This window comes from Musca autumnalis, unplaced genomic scaffold (assembly GCF_047663935.1).
Source record: "Musca autumnalis isolate F117 unplaced genomic scaffold, ASM4766393v1 scaffold_5, whole genome shotgun sequence".
NCBI lineage: Eukaryota > Metazoa > Arthropoda > Insecta > Diptera > Muscidae > Musca > Musca autumnalis.
Window position 1 is genome coordinate 177,717,588 of NW_027412088.1, and position 20,978 is coordinate 177,738,565.

Genomic DNA, 20,978 nt, shown 5'->3' on the forward strand with positions numbered 1-20,978 from the left:
ATGAAACTGCTTCTTATAGAATAGTTTCACTATGAAACTGCTTCTTATTAAACAGTTTCACTATGAAACTGCTTCTTATAGAACAGTTCTAGTATGAAACTGCTTCTTATAGAACAGTTTCACTATGAAACTGCTTCTCATAGAACAGTTTCACTATGAAACTGCTTCTTATAGAACAGTTTCACTATGAAACTTTTTCTTATAGAACAGTTTCACTATGAAACTTTTTCTTATAGAACAGTTTCACTATGAAACTGCTTCTTATAGAACAGTTTCACTATGAAACTGCTTCTTATAGAACAGCTTCACTATGAAACTGCTTATTTTAGAACAGTTTCACTATGAAACTGCTTCTTATAGAACAGCTTCACTATGAAACTGCTTCTTATAGAACAGCTTCACTATGAAACTGCTTCTTATAGAACAGTTCCAGTATGAAACTGCTTCTTATAGAACAGCTTCACTATGAAACTGCTTATTTTAGAACAGTTTCACTATGAAACTGCTTCTTATAGAACAGCTTCACTATGAAACTGCTTCTTATAGAACAGCTTCACTATGAAACTGCTTCTTATAGAACAGTTCCAGTATGAAACTGCTTCTTATAGAACAGTTTCACTATGAAACTGCTTCTTATAGAACAGTTTCAGTATGAAACTGCTTCTTATAGAACAGTTTCACTATGAAACTGCTTCTTATAGAACAGTTTCACTATGAAACTGCTTCTTATAGAACCGTTTCACTATGAAACTGCTTCTTATAGAATAGTTTCACTATGAAACTGCTTCTTATTAAACAGTTTCACTATGAAACTGCTTCTTATAGAACAGTTCTAGTATGAAACTGCTTCTTATAGAACAGTTTCACTATGAAACTGCTTCTCATAGAACAGTTTCACTATGAAACTGCTTCTTATAGAACAGTTTCACTATGAAACTTTTTCTTATAGAACAGTTTCACTATGAAACTTTTTCTTATAGAACAGTTTCACTATGAAACTGCTTCTTATAGAACAGTTTCACTATGAAACTGCTTCTTATAGAACCGTTTCACTATGAAACTGCTTCTTATAGAATAGTTTCACTATGAAACTGCTTCTTATAGAACAGTTTTACTATGAAACTGCTTCTTATAGAACAGTTTCACTATGAAACTGCTTCTTATAGAACAGTTCCAGTATGAAACTGCTTCTTATAGAACAGCTTCACTATGAAACTGCTTATTTTAGAACAGTTTCACTATGAAACTGCTTCTTATAGAACAGCTTCACTATGAAACTGCTTCTTATAGAACAGCTTCACTATGAAACTGCTTCTTATAGAACAGTTCCAGTATGAAACTGCTTCTTATAGAACAGTTTCACTATGAAACTGCTTCTTATAGAACAGTTTCACTATGAAACTGCTTCTTATAGAAAAGTTTCACTATGAAACTGCTTCTTATAGAACAGTTTCACGATGAAACTGCTTCTTATAGAACAGCTTCACTATGAAACTGTTTTTAAAAGAGCATTTTCACTATGAATCTGCTTCTTATAGAACAGTTCCACTCTGAATCTGCTTCTTCTAGACCAGTTTCACGATGAAACTGCTTCTTCTAGAACAGCTTCACTATGAAACTGCTTATTTTAGAACAGTTTCACTATGAAACTGCTTCTTATAGAACAGCTTCACTATGAAACTGCTTCTTATAGAACAGCTTCACTATGAAACTGCTTCTTATAGAACAGTTCCAGTATGAAACTGCTTCTTATAGAACAGTTTCACTATGAAACTGCTTCTTCTAGAGCAGTTTCACGATGAAAATGCTTCTTCTAGAACAGTTTCACGATGAAACTGCTTCTTCTAGAACAGTTTCACGATAAAACTGGTTCTTTTAGAAAAGTTTCACTATGAAACTGCTTCTTATAGAACAGTTTCACTATGAAGCTGCTTCTTATAGAACAGTTTCACAATGAAACTGGTTCTTATAGAACAGTTTCACTATGAAGCTACTTCTTATAGAACAGTTTCACTATGAAACCGCTTCTTATAGCACAGTTTCACTATGAAACTGCTTCTTCTAGACCAGTTTAACCATGAAACTGCTTCTTCTAGAACAGTTTCAAGAAGAAACTGCTTCTTATAGAACAGTTTCACGATGAAACTGCTTCTTATAGAACAGTTTCACGATGAAACTGCTTCATATAGAACAGTTTCACGATGAAACTGCTTCTTATAGAACAAATTCACTATGAAACTGCTTCTTATAGAACAGTTTCACTATGAAGCTGCTTCTTATAGAACAGTTTCACTATGAAGCTGCTTCTTATAGAACAGTTTCACTATGAAACTACTTCTTCTAGAACAGTTTCACTATGAAACCGCTTTTTATAGCACAGTTTCACAATGAAACAACTTCTTATAGAACAGATTCACTATGAAACTGATTCTAATAGAACAGTTTCAATACGAAACTGCTTCTAATAGAACAGTTTCACTCTGAAACTGCATCTTTTAGAACAGTTTCACTATGAAACAGCCTCTTATAGAACAGTTTCACTATGAAACAGCTTCCATTAGAACAGTTTCACTATGAAACTGCTTCTTTTAGAACAGTTTCACTATGAAACAGCCTCTTATAGAACAGTTTCACTATGAAACAGCTTCTATTAGAACAGTTTCACTATGAAACTGCATCTTTTAGAACAGTTTCACTATGAAACTGCTTCTTATAGAACAGCTTCACTATGAAATTGCTTATTATAGAACAGTTCCAGTATGAAACTGCTTCTTATAGAACAGTTTCACTATGAAGCTGCTTCTTATAGAACAGCTTCAGTATGAAACTGCTTCTTCTAGAACAGTTTCACTATGAAACTGCTTCTTAAGAAACTGTTTAATTCTGAAATTTCTTCTTAAAGAACTGTTTCGATATGAAACTCAAAGTATCGTTGAATTCTCAAACTTTTTAAATCCTTTAAATTTTTCTGGTTATTCATTTCTCTTTCTCAATACATACATCAGATAAAATTCGCAATTGTTTGTTTAGGACACTTTCTTTACAAGGATAACGCTGTTTTGCATAGCTAAACTTAACGAAGGCTTTCACAAAAGTTTTTCTTTAGTGAAAAAGTAACAATATTTACAAGTTAAACTTGAAACAAAAGCTTTCATTTACAAGCTTTAATTTAACAAAAAAATCAACTGAAGCTTTAAAAGAACTCAACAAAGCCTTGAGGTTTAATAAGAACAAAAACTTTAAAATTAAATTATTTTCAAAATAACTTAAAATAAAAATGCCAGTGAATGAAATGATAAAGCTTCCTTCTTCTTCTTCTTCTTCCGATTACTTACATCATTTGCGAGTCTTTCGTTTTGAGAAATTCGCAATTTCTCCATCATTTGGCGGGCTTTTTCACTTTGCTCTTTATGACGTGATAAAATTTTCTACAAACAAAAACAAAAAAGCATAATAAACAAAGCCAAACAAAACAAAGAATATAAAAAAATAAATGCAAGAAAAAAAGCTTTTTACAAAGCAAAAACTCCAAAAAAGGAACAAAAGCTCAAAAAACTCCGATGATGAAAATTAAATTTTCTTTTTCTTACATTTGTGGTGTTTGGATCCAATGGTGTGGGACTAATGATGCTCGCATCCTTTAATTGTGCATTTTGGGAGATATTCTCCTGATTCGATGAGTTACTGACTTCATCACCCAGATGATGTGACGCATCATCCACCAGCGAACCATTGCCCTCAATCAATGGCGATGTGGTGTTCGCAGTCGGTGTTGACGCCGACACATTCAAATTTGAATGCTGTGAAGCATTTATCGTGTTCTTATCTTTGGTCGGTGACAACAGCACCTTCCCCAATATACTCTTCGAACCGGTTAGTATTAAATTCTTAACATCTTTCTTGGCCGTTGGCGAGAGCTGTGATGATTTGTTACTGTCCAACCCGAAGATGTCATCATCCAAAGAGTTTTGATGTAAAAGTTGTGCTTTCAAGTGCGATAAATTCAAAAGGTTCTGTGATGATAAATTGTCTGATTTGTAATTGCCAATGACATAACTGGACTCATCGGATGTGGGACCTGGAATAGCGTGGGGGAGGCAGAAGAAGAAAATTGTTAATTAATTAGTTACGTTTGTTTGTTTGTCTGCTCGCTCCTCTTCAATCAATTTCATACCAATTTGTTCAATTTGCAGCTGTTTGCCGGTAAAGTGGGCACGCAATTGATGTAAATACGTCATAACGGCCAATTTATCAGGCACCGCCAATAAACTCATATCACGTGGCTCAATGACGCGTGGTATACCCAAGGATTCGGCAGCATCGAAGGCAATACGACAATTGCCCACCACATCGTGTGGCGTCAGCTTGGACATGTCACTGCAAAGGGGTGGATGAGAGAAAGAACACATTAGAGAGTATCCATGTTATCCAAAAGAGGTAAAATATTATCCACGATATACGGATAAAGTAAACATAAGATTCACCTTTTATCTGGATAAAGTAAATATTGTATCCACGTTATCCGGATAGGGTAAAACAGCACTCATGTTATCCGGATAAGGCAAAAATGGTATGCACGTTATTCGGATAAGTTAAACATAGTATCCACGTTATCCGGATAAAGTAAATATGGTACCTACGTTATTCGGATAAAGTAAATATGGTATTCACGTTATCCGAATAAGGTAAAAAGAGTAACCACGTTATCCGGATAAGATAAAAATAGTATCCACGTTATCCGGATAAGGTAAAAATCGTATCCACGTTATCCGGATAAAGTAAAAATAGTATCCACGATATTCGGATAGTAAAAATAGTATCCACGTTATCCGGATAAGATAAAAATAATATCCATTTATCCGGATAAGGTAAAAATAGTATCCACGTTACCCGGATAAGATAAAAATAGTATCCACGTTATTCGGATCGGGTAAAAATAGCATCCACTTTATCCGGATAAGGTAAAAACAGTATCCACTTTATCCGCATAAGATAAAAATTGTATCCACGTTATTCGGATCAGGTAAAACCCACTTTATCCGGATAAGGTAAAAATAGTTTCCACGTTATCCGGATAAAGAAAAATTGTTACCACCATATTCGGATCAGGTAAAAGTAGTATCCACGTTATTCGGATAAGATACAAATAGTATCCACTTTATCCGAATAAGGTAAAAACAGTATCCACTTTATCCGGATAAGGTAAAAACAGTATCCACTTTATCCGGATAAGGTAAAAATAGTTTCCACGTAATCCGGATAAAGTAAAAATATTATCCTCGTTATCCTAGTAAAGTAAAAAAATTATCCTCGTTATCCTAGTAGAGTAAAAATAGTATCTACGTTATCCAGATAAGGTAAAAATAGTATCCACGTTATCCGGATAATGTAAAAATAGTATCCACGTTATCCGGATAAGGAAAAATATTATCCACATTATCCGGATAAAGTCAAAATAGTATCCACGTTATCCGGATAAGGAAAACATATTATCCACATTATCCGGATAAAATAAAAATAGTATCCACGTTACCCAGATAAGATAAAAATAGTATCCACGTTATTCGGATCAGGAAAAAATAGCATACACTTTATCCGGATAAGGTAAAAACAGTATCCACTTTATCCGCATAAGATAAAAATAGTATCCACGTTATTCGGATAAAGTAAAAATTGTATCCACCATATTCGGATCAGGTAAAAGTAGTATCCACGTTATTCGGATAAGATACAAATAGTATCCACTTTATCCGGATAAGGTAAAAACAGTATCCACTTTATCCTTATAAGGGAAAAATAGTTTCCACGTTATCCGGATAAATTAAAAATATTATCCTCGTTATCCTAGTAAAGTAAAAATAGTATCTACGTTATCCATATAAGGTAAAAATATTATCCACGTTGTCCGGATAAGGTAAAAATAGTATCCACGTTATCCGGATAATGTAAAAATAGTATCCACGTTATCCGGATAAGGTAAAAATAGTATACTCTTTATCCGGATAAGAAAAAAAAATATTATCCACATTATCCGGATAAGGTCAAAATAGTATCCACGTTATCCGGATAAGGAAAAAATATTATCCACATTATCCGGATAAGGTAAAAATAGTATCCACGTTATTCGGATTAGGTACAAACAAATTCCACGCTATCCGGATAAAGTAAAATAGTATCCACGTTATCCGGCGAAGGTAAAAATAGTAACCACTTTATCCGGATAAGGTTATAATAGTGTTCACATTATCTGGATAAAGTATAAATAGTATAAAACTTCATCCGGATAATATAAAAATAGTATTCATGTTATTCGGATCAGGCAAAAATCGTATCCACTTTATCCGGATAAGGTACAATAGTATCCACATTTTTCGGATAAGGAATAAACTGTATCCACTTTATCCGGATAAGGTCAAAATAGTATCCACGTTATCCGGATAAAGTAAAAATAGTATCCACGTTATCCGGATAAGGTAAAAGTAGTATCCACGTTATTCGGATTAGGTAAAAATAGCATCCACTTTATCCGGATAAGGTAAAAACAGTATCCGCTTTATCCGGATAAGGTAAAAATAGTTTCCACGTTGTTCGGATGAGATAAAAATAGCATCCACGTTATCCGGATAAGGTAAAAATAATATCGAAGTTATAAGGATAAGGTAAAAATAGTATCGACGTTATCCGGATAAGGTAAAAATAGCATCCACTTTATCCGGATAAGGTAAAAATAATATCGAAGTTATAAGGATAAGGTAAAATTAGTATCGACGTTATCCGGATAAGGTAAAAATAGTATCCCCGTTATCCGGATAAGGTAAAAATACTATACTCGTTATCCGGATAAGGAAAAATATTATCCACATTATCCGGATAAAGTCAAAATAGTATCCACGTTATCCGGATAAGGAAAAAATATTATCCACATTATCCGGATAAAATAAAAATAGTATCCACGTTACCCAGATAAGATAAAAAATAGTATCCACGTTATTCGGATCAGGTAAAAATAGCATACACTTTATCCGGATAAGGTAAAAACAGTATCCACTTTATCCGCATAAGATAAAAATAATATCCACGTTATTCGGATAAAGTAAAAATTGTATCCACCATATTCGGATCAGGTAAAAGTAGTATCCACGTTATTCGGATAAGATACAAATAGTATCCACTTTATCCGGATAAGGTAAAAACAGTATCCACTTTATCCTTATAAGGTAAAAATAGTTTCCACGTTATCCGGATAAATTAAAAATATTATCCTCGTTATCCTAGTAAAGTAAAAATAGTATCTACGTTATCCGGATAAGGTAAAAATAGTATACTCGTTATCCGGATAAGGAAAAAATATTATCCACATTATCCGGATGAGATCAAAATAGTATCCACGTTATCCGGATAAGGTAAAAATATTATCCACGTTGTCCGGATAAGGTAAAAATAGTATCCACGTTATCCGGATAATGTAAAAATAGTATCCACGTTATCCGGATAAGGTAAAAATAGTATACTCGTTATCCGGATAAGGAAAAAATATTATCCACATTATCCGGATGAGATCAAAATAGTATCCACGTTATCCGGATAAGGAAAAAATATTATCCACATTATCCGGATAAGGTAAAAATAGTATCCACGTTATTCGGATTAGGTACAAACAAATTCCACGCTATCCGGATAAAGTAAAATAGTATCCACGTTATCCGGCGAAGGTATAAATAGTAACCACTTTATCCGGATAAGGTTATAATAGTGTTCACCTTATCTGGATAAAGTATAATAGTATAAAACTTTATCCGGATAATATAAAAATAGTATTCATGTTATTCGGATCAGGCAAAAATCGTATCCATGTTATCCGGATAAGGTAAAAATAGTATACTCGTTATAAGGAAAAATAGTATACTCGGATAAGGAAAAAATATTATCCACATTATCCGGATAAGGTCAAAATAGTATCCACGTTATCCGGATAAGGAAAAATATTATCCACATTATCCGGATAAGGTAAAAATAGTATCCACGTTATTCGGATTAGGTACAAACAAATTCCACGCTATCCGGATAAAGTAAAATAGTATCCACGTTATCCGGCGAAGTTAAAAATAGTAACCACTTTATCCGGATAAGGTAAAAATAGTGTTCACCTTATCTGGATAAAGTATAAATAGTATAAAACTTAATCCGGATAATATAAAAATAGTATTCATGTTATTCGGATCAGGCAAAAATCGTATCCACTTTATCGGGATAAGGTAAAATAGTATCCACATTTTTCGGATAAGGAATAAACTGTATCCACTTTATCCGGATAAGGTAAAAATAGTATCCACGTTATCCGGATAAGGTAAAAATAGTATACTCGTTATCCGGATAAGGAAAAAATATTATCCACATTAACCGGATAAGGTCAAAATAGTATCCACGTTATCCGGATAAGGAAAAATATTATCCACATTATCCGGATCAGGTAAAAATAGTATCCACGTTATCCGGATAAGATAAAAATATAATCTATTTTATCCGGATAAGGTAAAAATAGTATCCACTTTATCCGGATAAGGTAAAAATAGTATCCACGTTATCCGGACAAAGTAAAAATAGTATCCACCATATTCGGATCAGGTAAAAGTAGTATCTTATCCGGATAACGATAAGATAAAAGTAGTATCCATTTTATCCAGAAAAGGTAAAAATAATATCCAAGTTATCCGGATAAGATAAAAATAGTATCCACGTTATCCGGATAAGGAAAAAAATATCCACATTATCCGGATAAGGTAAAAATAGTATCCACGTTATTCGGATTAGGTACAAACAAAATCCACGCTATCCGGATAAACTCAAAGTATCCACGTTATCCGGTGAAGGTAAAAATAGTAACCACTTTATCCGGATAAGGTAATAATAGTGTTCACCTTATCTGGATAAAGTATAAATAGTATCAACTTTATCCGGATAAGATAAAAATAGTATTCATGTTATCCGGATAAGGTATAAATAGTATCCACTTTATCCGGATAAGGTAAAATAGTATCCATATTTTTCGGATAAGGTATAAATAGTATCCACGTTATCCGGATAAGAAAAAAATAGTATCCACGTTATCCGGATAAAGTAAAAATAGTAGCCACGATATTCGGATCAGGTAAAAATAGTATCCACGTTATCCGGATAAGATAAAAATAGAATCTATTTTATCCGGATAAGGTAAAAATAGTATCCACGTTATCCGGATAAAATAAAAATAATATCCACGTTATCCGGATAAGGTAAAAGTAGTATCCACGTTATTCGGATTAGGTAAAAATAGCATCCACTTTATCCGGATAAGGTAAAAACAGTACCCACTTTATCCGGATAAGGTAAAAACAGTATCCGCTTTATCCGGATAAGGTAAAAATAGTTTCCACGTTGTTCGGATGAGATAAAAATAGCATCCACGTTATCCGGATAAGGTAAAAATAATATCGAAGTTATAAGGATAAGGTAAAAATAGTATCGACGTTATCCGGATAAGGTAAAAATAGCATCCACGTTATCCGGATAAGGTAAAAATAATATCGAAGTTATAAGGATAAGGTAAAAATAGTATCGACGTTATCCGGATAAGGTAAAAATAGTATCCACGTTATCCAGATAAGGTAAAAATAATATACTCGTAATCCGGATAAGGAAAAATATTATCCACATTATCCGGATAAAGTCAAAATATTATCCACGTTATCCGGATAAGGAAAAAATATTATCCACATTATCCGGATAAAATAAAAATAGTATCCACGTTACCCAGATAAGATAAAAAATAGTATCCACGTTATTCGGATCAGGTAAAAATAGCATACACTTTATCCGGATAAGGTAAAAACAGTATCCACTTTATCCGCATAAGATAAAAATAGTATCCACGTTATTCGGATAAAGTAAAAATTGTATCCACCATATTCGGATCAGGTAAAAGTAGTATCCACGTTATTCGGATAAGATACAAACAGTATCCACTTTATCCTTATAAGGTAAAAATAGTTTCCACGTTATCCGGATAAATTAAAAATATTATCCTCGTTATCCTAGTAAAGTAAAAATAGTATCTACGTTATCCAAATAAGGTAAAAATATTATCCACGTTATCCGGATAAGGTAAAAATAGTATCCACGTTATCCGGATAATGTAAAAGTAGTATCCACGTTATCCGGATAAGGTAAAAATAGTATACTCGTTATCCGGATAAGGAAAAAATATTATCCACATTATCCGGCTAAGGTCAAAATAGTATCCACGTTATCCGGATAAGGAAAAATATTATCCACATTATCCGGATAAGGTAAAAATAGTATCCACGTTATTCGGATTAGGTACAAACAAATTCCACGCTATCCGGATAAAGTAAAATAGTATCCACGTTATCCGGCGAAGGTAAAAATAGTAACCACTTTATCCGGATAAGGTTATAATAGTGTTCACCTTATCTGGATAAAGTATAAATAGTATAAAACTTTATCCGGATAATATAAAAATAGTATTCATGTTATTCGGATCAGGCAAAAATCGTATCCACTTTATCCGGATAAGGTAAAATAGTATCCACATTTTTCGGATAAGGAATAAACTGTATCCACTTTATCCGGATAAGGTAAAAATAGTATCCACGTTATCCGGATAAAGTAAAAATAGTAGCCACGATATTCGGATCAGGTAAAAATAGTATCCACGTTATCCGGATAAGATAAAAATATAATCTATTTTATCCGGATAAGGTAAAAATAGTATCCACTTTATCCGGATAAGGTAAAAGTAATATCCACGTTATCCGGATAAGGTAAAAATAGTATTCACATTATCCGGATGAGGTAGAATAGTATCCACGTTATTCGGATTAGGTAGAAACAAAATCCACGAAGTCCGGATAAAGTAAAATAGTATCCACGTTATCCGGATAAGGTAAAACTAGTATCGAAGTTATCCGGAAAAGGTAAGAATATTATCCACGTTATCCGGATAAGGTAAAAATAATATCCACTTTATCCGGATCAGGTAAAAATAGTATCCACGGTATCCGGATAAGGAAAAACGTTATCCGAAGAACGTTAGAAGATTATCCGTGTTATCCGCATAACCTTAGAACATTTACCACGTTATCCGCATAACGTTAAAACATTATCCATATTATACGCATAACAATAAAACGTAATCCACGTTATTCGGGTAACCTTACAACTATATCCACGTTATCCGTACATCGTTAAAACTCTATCCACGTTATGCGGGTAACGATAAAACTTTATCATCCTTAACCGCGTAACCTTAGAACATTATCCAAGTTAAAACTCCGGATAATGTTAAAGCATTATCCACGTTATCCGAATAACATTAAAAAATTATCCATGTTATCCAATTAAGTTTAAAACATTATCCATCTTAAACATTATCAAGTCTATCCGAACAACATAAAAACATTATATACTTTATCCGGATAACGTAAAGGCATTATCCAAGTTATTCAGACAGCATATAAAGCTTATCCACGTTATGTGGATAACTTAAATCTATATTTTCTTTTTCTACTTACATTAATGACGGCTCAAAATGATGTATGATAGCACAAAAGGCCATGCCATTACGCCAACTGGTGGTGAGATTGGTGACCTTAACATTTGGATATTCTTTGGTAACTTCTTTGCACCATTCCAATAGATCCTGACCGGGGGTATTTTCCTTGAGTACAATTTTCTCCACCGGCTTAAGAGAATTATTTTGAGTGGCAACACCACCATTGCTGCTGCTGTTGCTGTGAACTGAAAGGTGGCCATTGGTGGTGTTGGCAGAGGTTTTGGTGGTAGTATTTTGCACACTAGCACCGGTGTTATTCAAGGAGGTGTTGTTATTGGTGCTGCTGGTGGTGGAGGTATTGTTGGTCGTTGCATTACCGGCTGCAGGTGGTGTGGGTTCTATTGATTCATAGGATTTCTTTAAATTCAAAGGCTGTAATTCGGGACGTTTATGATTTTCGCTTTTAAATGATGCTGAGGATATATCCAATTCATTAAGTTTTGCCGAGAAATTATCCTTGCTGTCATTGCTGCTGCTGATTTCTTTCTGCTCTTGAGAACCTTGAGAAGCCGGAGATGAGGTTTTAGCTGTCTCACCTTCTGTAGCGGTAATTGTGCTGTCTGAGATTTTCGTTGATTCAGCAATTCTATGGCTATCAAAGGATAATTCCAGGGTATTATTGGAATCTTCTTTCAAGGATTGTTGCTTGTCTTTGGTTTCTTCGGCCTCCTTGGTGGATGAGGATTCTTGTTTTGTTGCTTCTCCTTCTTGAGCATCTTGACTCGATGTTGAGAATTTCAAACCTTTGCGGGCTGGTTTAATGGGCTCTTCCGTAGCCTTCTCACCTGTCGTCGTTTTCTTTTGATCGAACACCTTGCTGATGGGTGTTGAGGTTACCATACGCATAAATCGGTTTGGTTCTTTCTTCGTTGATTTTTCATCGGCAATTTCCGTTTCATTGCCACTAGGAACTTGATCTCTTGATGACGACGTTGTTGTGGTAGGCAGTGGTGCAGCACTTGCAGCAGCTGGTGCCTGGCTAGCACTGGGCGTCTTTAATGAGTCCTCCGTAAAATCACCACCATCACCTGCCGGTGGCGGTGTAAAGGGGGGCTGTTTGTCTGATTCAAATTCAAAATTTAAATTATTAACTTCGGCCAATGGAGTTGGATCTTCGGACAAAGAAGGTACTACACGCACACAAACAGAACACAACATTTACGGTTTGGATAGTTGGGGTCGGGAAGGACAATATATATGGGAGGAAATTTAATTCCGGCAGGGTTATTTTATGTTTATTTGAGTATAACAGTTATAACAGTTTCCAACATTTATACACATGATTTTTATTACAAAGAATACAACAAAGAACACAAATGAGTCGGGACATACACACAGTAGTATGAGGATTATTTTTTTGATAGATGTGTGTGTATGTTTGTTGTTGTTTTTGATGTTGTAAATATGAAAGGCCAAATTGTTTGTTTTTGTTATTGAATTTTGTTTGGTTGTTGTTTTTTTGTTTCATTTGCGGAGTAAAAGAAGAAAAAAGAAGTAGAATAATTGTACAATAAAAACAAATTAATAAAGAAATCGATAACATATTACATTATTGTTGTTGTTGCAATTATATTGAATGATTGATGCAATGGAATGGATAGAATGTATGAATGCATGATTGATTGAATGATTCTCCAGAGATAAACGGAAATGTATGACAACAAAACAGGGAACTAGTGATGAATGGGACTACATATAATTGAGACTACGAGAGACTAAACTAAATTTAAGAGGGCGGCAATATAAATAACTAAATTGTGTCTAGGAATTGGGGAAAGAGGTTTAGAATATTAGTGAGGAGAGGTCGCCAGGTCTACAAAATATTTGCACGAAATATTAGCAACGTCATCCGGATAAAATAAAAATATGATCCACCTTATAGGATAAGGTGGATAACGTTTGAAAAATTAAAAAATATTATCCACGTTATCCGGGGGAGGTAAAAATAGTATCCAAGTCATCCGGATAAGATTAACATATTATCCACGTCATCCGAACAATGAAAAAGTATTATCCACGTTATCCGGATAAGTTACAAATATTATCCACGTTACCCGGATAAGATAAAAGTATTATCAACGTTACCCGGATAAGGTAAAAACATTATCCACGTTATCCGGACAAGGTACAAACATTATCCACGTTGTCCGGACAAGGTACAAATATTATCCACGTTATCTGGATAAGATAAAAGTATTATCCACTTTATCCAGTTAAGGTAAAAACATTATCCGCGTTATCCGGACAGGTTAAAGTCATCCGGATTAGATAAAAATATTATCCACGTTATTCGAATAAGATAAAAATAGTATCCACGTTATCCGGATAAAATAAAAACATTATCCACATTGTATGTATAATGAAAATATTGTCCAAGTCATCAGGATAGGATAAAAATATTATCCACGTTATCTGAATAATGAAAAAATTTTCCAAGTCATCCGGATAAAATAAAAATATTATTCACCATATCCGGAAAAGATAAAAAAACATTATCCACACTGTCTGAAAAATGAAAAAAAATGTATCCAAGTCATCCGGATAAAATAAAAATATTAACCACGTTATCCGAGTAAGATAAAAATATTATCCACGTTATCCGGACACGGAACAAATAATACCCACGTTATCCGAATAAGATAAACGTATTATCCACGTTATCAGGATAAGGTAAAAACATTACCCACGTTATCCGGATTAAATAAAAATATTTTCCACGTTATCCGGATAAGATAAAAATAGTATCCACGTTATCCGGATAAAATAAAAACATTATCCACGTTGTATGTATAATGAAAATATTGTCCAAGTCATCAGGATAAGATAAAAATATTATCCACGTTATCCGGATTAGATAAAAACATTATCCACGTTATCCGGACAAGGTACAAATATTATCCACGTTATCCGGACACGGAACAAATAATACCCACGTTATCCGAATAAGATAAACGCATTATCCACGTTATCAGCATAAGGTAAAAACATTACCCACGTTATCCGGATTAAATAAAAATATTTTCCACGTTATCCGGATAAGATAAAAATAGTATCCACGTTATCCGGATAAAATAAAAACATTATCCACGTTGTATGTATAATGAAAATATTGTCCAAGTCATCCGGATAGGATAAAAAATGATCCATGTTATCTGAATAATGAAAAAAATTATCCAAGTCATCCGGATAAGATGAAAATATTATTCACCATATCCGGATAAGAAAAAACGTTATCCACACTGTCTGAATAACGAAAAAAATGTATCCAAGTCGTCCGGATAAGAAAAAAATATTATCCACGTCATCCGGTTAAGATAAAAATATTATCCACGTTATCCGGATAAGGTAAAATAATTATCCGCGTTATCCGAATAATATAAAAATATCATCCACGTTCTCCGGACGCGGTACAAATATTATCCACGTTACCCGGATAAGATGAAAGTATTATCCACGTTATCCGGATTAGATAAAAACATTATCCACGTTATCCGGACAAGGTACAAATATTATCCACGTTATCTGGATAAGATAAAAGTATTATACACTTTATCCAGATAAGGTAAAAACATTATCCGCGTTATCCGGACAGGGTAAAGTCATCCGGATTACATAAAAATATTATCCACGTTATTCGAATAAGATAAAAATAGTATCCACGTTATCCGGATAAAATAAAAACATTATCCACATTATATGTATAATGAAAATATTGTCCAAGTCATCAGGATAAGATAAAAATATTATCCACGTTATCTGAATAATGAAAAAATTATCCAAGTCATCAGGATAAGATAAAAATATTATCCACGTTATCTGAATAATGAAAAAATTATCCAAGTCATCCGGATAAGATAAAAATATTATTCACCATATCCGGATAAGAAATAAAACATTATCCACACTGTCTGAATAATGAAAAAAATGTATCCAAGTCATCCGGATAAGATAAAAATATTATCCACGTTATCCGAATAAGATAAAAATATTATCCAAGTTATCCGGATAAGACAAAAGTGTTATCCACGTTATCCGAACAAGGTAAAATATTATCCACGTTATCCGGATACGGCACAAAATTATCCACGTATCCGGATAAGATAAAAGTATTATCCACGTTATCATGATAAGGTAAAACCATTAACGTGGGTAAATAAAAATATTAAAAAATATTAAATTAAATAAAAATATTTTCCACGTTATCCGGTTAACATAAAAGTATTATCCACGTTATCCGGATAAAATAAAAACATTATTCACGTTATCCGGATAAGGTACAAATATTATCCACGTTATCCGGATAAGATAAAAGTATTATCCACGTTATCCGGATAAGGCAAAAACATTATCCACGTTATCCGGACAGGGTAGTCATCCGGATTAGATAAAAATATTATCCACGTTATTCGAATAAGGTAAAAATAGTATCCACGTTATCCGGATAAAGTAAAAACATTATCCACGTTGTCTGTATAATGAAAATATTGCCCAAGTCATCCGGATAAGATAAAAATATTATCCACGTTATCTGAATAACAAAAAGAGTAATCCAAGTCATCCGGATAAGATAAAAAATGATCCACGTTATCTGAATAATGAAACAAATTATCCAAGTCATCCGGATAAGATAAAAATATTATCCACCATATCCGGATAAGATAAAAAATATTATCCACACTGTCTGAATAATGAAAAAATGTATCCAATTCGTCCGGATAAAATAAAAATATTATCCACGTCATCCGGTTAAGATAAAAATATTATCCACATTATCCGGATAAGGTAAAATCATTATCCGCGTTATCCGAATAAGATAAAAATATTATCCACGTTATCCGGACGAGGTACAAATATTATCCACATTACCCGGATAAGATTGAAGTATTATCTACGTTATCGGGATAAGGTAAAAACATTACCCACGTTATCCGGATTAGATAAAAAGATTATCCACGTTATCCGAATAACATAAAATTATTATACACGTTATCCGGATTAAACAAAAACATTATTCAGGTAAAAATATTATCCACGTGATCCGGATAAGATAAAAGTATTATCCACGTTATCAGGATAAGGTAAAAATAGTACCCACGTTATCCGGATAAGGTAAAAATAGTATTCTCGTTATCCGGATAAGGTAAAATAGTATCCATGTTATTCGGATAAGGTAAAAACATTATCCGCGTTATCCGGACAGGGTAAAGTCATTTGGATTATATACAAATATTATCCACCTTATCCGGATAAAATAAAAACATTATTCACGTTATCCGGATAAGGTAAAAATATTATCCACGTTATCCGGATAAGATAAAAGTATTATCCACGTTATCCGGATAAGGCAAAAACATTATCCACGTTATCCGGATAAGGTAAAAATATTATCCACTTTATCCAGGTAAGGTAAAAACATTATCCGTGTTATCCGGACAGGGTAAAGTCATCCACGTTATTCGAATAAGATAGAAATAGTATCCACGTTATCCGGATAAGGTAAAAACAAAAAAGAAAAAATTATCGACGTCATTCGGAAGAGGTAAATATGGTATCCAAGTCATCCGAATAAGGTGAAAATATTATCCATGTTCCAAATGAAAAAAATATTATCCACCTTATGCCGATAAGTTAAAACATTATCCGCATTTTCTGAATAATGACAAAATTTATCCACGTCATTCGGATAAGACGTGTGAGTCCTTTTCATTGTGTTCTGTTAGCGAACCACATTGCTACCGCATAGCTTACTACAAATCGGCTAGGGACAGGATGACCATGTATCTATTTGTCATCTTGTCGCTGAAAACTACGCCATTGGAAGAAGATTTAAACATTTAAACGAATATAATCCTGAGGATCTTGGGGTGGTATGCGGTCACAAAACCGTATGTTCTTTCTAGACTACCTACTTCTTAGCTTGTCGGGTGGATAACTTAAACATTTTATTGAATATAACCCCGAAAATCTTGTTGTAATTAGTGGTCGGAAGGTAGAATTTTGCGTCTTTCTAGGATTCGAGAGTGGCCATGTACTTATTACTCAGCTGTTCGCCGAAACCTAGGTATGGGCGGACTATTTAAAATGCTATCGAATGTAACCCCGAGGATCTTGGAGTAGTTAGAGATTATAAAGTCGTATCTTCCTTCTTTCTTCCTTCTACCTACTTCTCAGCTTATCGCTTAAACGTAGCAAACATGGTATAGAATGTTAGCCGTATCTTCTTTCTTTGGTCCAAGAGAGTGACTTAACTGCTGCCTTCAGTTTACATGCGCAGGCTCCATTGTTCCAACATGTCTCGGAAAATCGCAGCTACTGACCGAACATCTTAAGGATTTGACAGGATTTTTTGAGGAAGTGATTGGTAAATTTTTTGATATTTGACCTTCTGATAGTTGATAAAAGTCATAGACGATAGAGTATGGACCCTATAGTAGGAAGATGGTCTGACCCATTGTCAGGATTGGGCACTTCTCCGAGGAGGCGATTGGATTTTTTTTTTTTTTTGAAATTTGTCCTTCTGATATTTGATAAAAGTCGAGCGATTTTTTGATAGTCTGGCCCAATAGAAATGTTGGGTTTGGGCACTTCTCTGAGTAGGCGATTGATAACTTTTTTGAAATTTGTCTTCCTATGGTTCACTAGTTCATCTATGGTTGGTTCACTAGGTCACCAAAGGTGAACGAGCTCATCTGTGATTATATAATTTACTTCAGTTCACTAAGGGTTTATTAATTCACCAAGGGTCCACCACTTTACTAAAGGTTCACTAGTTCTCCAAAGGTTTACGAGCTCACCTATGGTTAACTAATTCAGCAAAATTTTACGAGTTCGCCTATGGCTCACTGGAGCTTTGGCCACTAGCTCACATATGATTCACCATGGTTCTCCAGTTCACCTACGATTCTCTGGTTTTGCAGAGGTTCTCTAGTTTATCTATGGTTCACTAGGTCACATCTGGGCCCTTTTCTTTCTTTGAAATTTGACATTCTAATTGACTTTCTCTTCACAGCTTCTCTGCTGTATAAAATAGCTCTTCCCTTCCAAGACACAATTTCGTTTCTAATCTAAAAAATTCTAATAAATATTTCTAAATATATATAAACTAAATATTTATATATCTATGTATGTATAAGGATATCTATGAAATGTTGATTAACAAAAACTACAAAAACTTGGAAACAATGATGATTGGTTGATTGGTTACATGATGTGAGTTAAACAAAAATTACAAAAACAAAACAAGCATTCCAACTACAACTTACCACTCAATGGCGTTGGTAAATCCATGCAACCATTTAGGCTGGTGGTCATTTGTTCCAGTTGTTGGGTAAAATCAAACAAATGATCTGAAATATCCGCTGAATTTTCTAAATCGGGAATATCTTCCAAATCATCCAGTGGGGCCACATCACAGTTATTGTTCACCGACATTAAAGAGACAACACTTTGCATGTCTTCATCCCTAAAAAAATAAAGAAAGAGGAGGAGAAGTGGCATAAATGAAAAGAAAAGTTTTATTAAAGTTTCGTTGAACTACTTACGTGGCTTTACCCTCCCTTAGGAACACACAACTGATGGTTAATTCCAATTCGGCTGAGGTTACTTTACGTGACACCGGTTTAAGGCTTAGCGTAAAACTTTGTTGGGTCGATTCGATACTGGCATATTTGCGCATATTTATATTGGCATTGGCCAGGACACGTTTTTTACCCAAAGGAGTTATCTGCAATGAAAAAGAAACAGAAAAAGAAGTTGAGGAGTGGAACAAAAACATTTTATTAAAATTTAATTTTATATTTAGAAGCCACTGTCTGCAGCATAAGAAACAAATCTTTCCTTCAAACCTCTTTTAGCCAATCCAGTTTCCATTCTCTTGCAATAAATTAAAAGACTGGAAATGAATGCTTTCATTTTCATTGAGGAAAATAAATTATATTAAATTTTGTACTGAACGTGCCAAGTGTTTGGTGCTCGTGGGATATGGATGTGGTGTGGGTGTCAGTCAGGTGCAAATGTTTCTTCACAAAACGTTTGCTCACGACGACCCAGAGATGTGTTGGAAAAACTAAAAAACGTTTAAATGGCTTTTATATGCAAATCATGTCTCACCACCAAACAGCCAAGCCAAGTGTTTTTGGTTTGATCATTGGTGAGATGAAAAATTAACACTAAACTGAAAATTGATTGAAAATGCAAAAAAAAATTGAAAGGAAACTAAACATGATTTTTCCAACGATCATATACGAAAAAATGCAGCTGGTGACACGAAATCCTCAGAAAAAAATTCCTGAGAACCTCAGGACTATTTTTTTCTATAGAAAACAATTCCTGAGAACCTCAGGACTATTTTTTTTCTATAGAAAAAAATTCCTGAGAACCTCAGCACTATTTTTTTTTATAGAAAAAAATTCCTGAGAACCTCAGGACTATTTTTTTCTATAGAAAAAAATCCTGAGAACCTCAGGACTATTTTTTTCCATAGATAAAAATCCTGGGAACCTCAGGACTATTCCTGAGAACCTCAGGACTATTTTTTTCTATAGAAAAAAATTCCTGAGAACCTCAGGACTATTTTTTTCTATAGAAAAAAAAAATCCTGAGAAACTCAGGACTATTTTTTTCTATAGAAAAAAAAATCCTGAGAAACTCAGGACTATTTTTTTCTATAGAAAAAAATTCCTGAGTACCTCAGGACTATTTTTTCTATAGAAAAAAATTCCTGAGAACCTCAGGACTATTTTTTCTATAGAAAAAAAATCCTGTGAACCTCAGGACTATTTTTTTCTATAGAAAAAAGTTCCTGAGAACCACAGGACTATTTTTTCTATAGAAAAAATTCCTGAGAACCTCAGGACTATTTTTTATTCTATAGAAAAAATTGCTGGGAACCTCAGGACTATTTTTTTTTTATAGAAAAAAATTCCTGAGAACCTCAGGACTATTTTTTTCTATAGAAAAAATATCTGAGAACTTCTGCATTATTTTTTCTATAGAAAACATTTCCTGAGAACCTCAGGACAATTTTTTTCTATAGAAAAAAATTCCTGAGAACATCAGGACTATTTTTTTCTATAGAAAAAAATTCCTGAGAACCTCAGGACTATTTTGTTCTATAGAAAAAAATTCCTGAGAACATCAGGACTATTTTTTTATAGAAAAAAATTTCTGAGAACCTCAGGACTATTGTTTTCTATAGAAAAAAATTCCTGAGAACCTCAGGACTATTTTTTTCTATAGGAAAAAAAATTTGAGAACCTCAGGACTATTTTTTTCTATAGAAAAAAATTCCTGAGAAACTCAGGACTATTTTTTCTATAGAAAAAAATTCCTGAGAATCTCAGGACTATTTTTTCTATAGAAAAAATTC

General features: G+C 33.7%; 1 protein-coding gene across 8 annotated transcripts in view; it reads right to left on the bottom strand.

Moving 5' to 3' along the window:
- The window catches only part of Ehbp1 (Eps15 homology domain containing protein-binding protein 1), a 107,980-nt gene that overhangs the window by 11,953 nt on the left and 75,049 nt on the right, over positions 1–20,978 (bottom strand). For 2 of the 8 annotated variants that reach the window (XM_073992560.1, XM_073992555.1), the window contains exons 4-9: positions 19,153–19,334; positions 18,874–19,073; positions 11,571–12,672; positions 4,175–4,377; positions 3,591–4,078; positions 3,336–3,428 (exon numbers count right to left, since the gene is read on the bottom strand). In XM_073992560.1, the coding sequence (XP_073848661.1) occupies positions 3,336–3,428; positions 3,591–4,078; positions 4,175–4,377; positions 11,571–12,672; positions 18,874–19,073; positions 19,153–19,334 (2,268 nt within the window). Of the gene's footprint in view, positions 1–3,335; positions 3,429–3,590; positions 4,079–4,174; positions 4,378–11,570; positions 12,742–18,873; positions 19,074–19,152; positions 19,335–20,978 lie in introns of all 8 variants that reach the window. The other 6 variants (XM_073992558.1, XM_073992554.1, XM_073992557.1 and 3 more) reach the window with 3 other exon arrangements.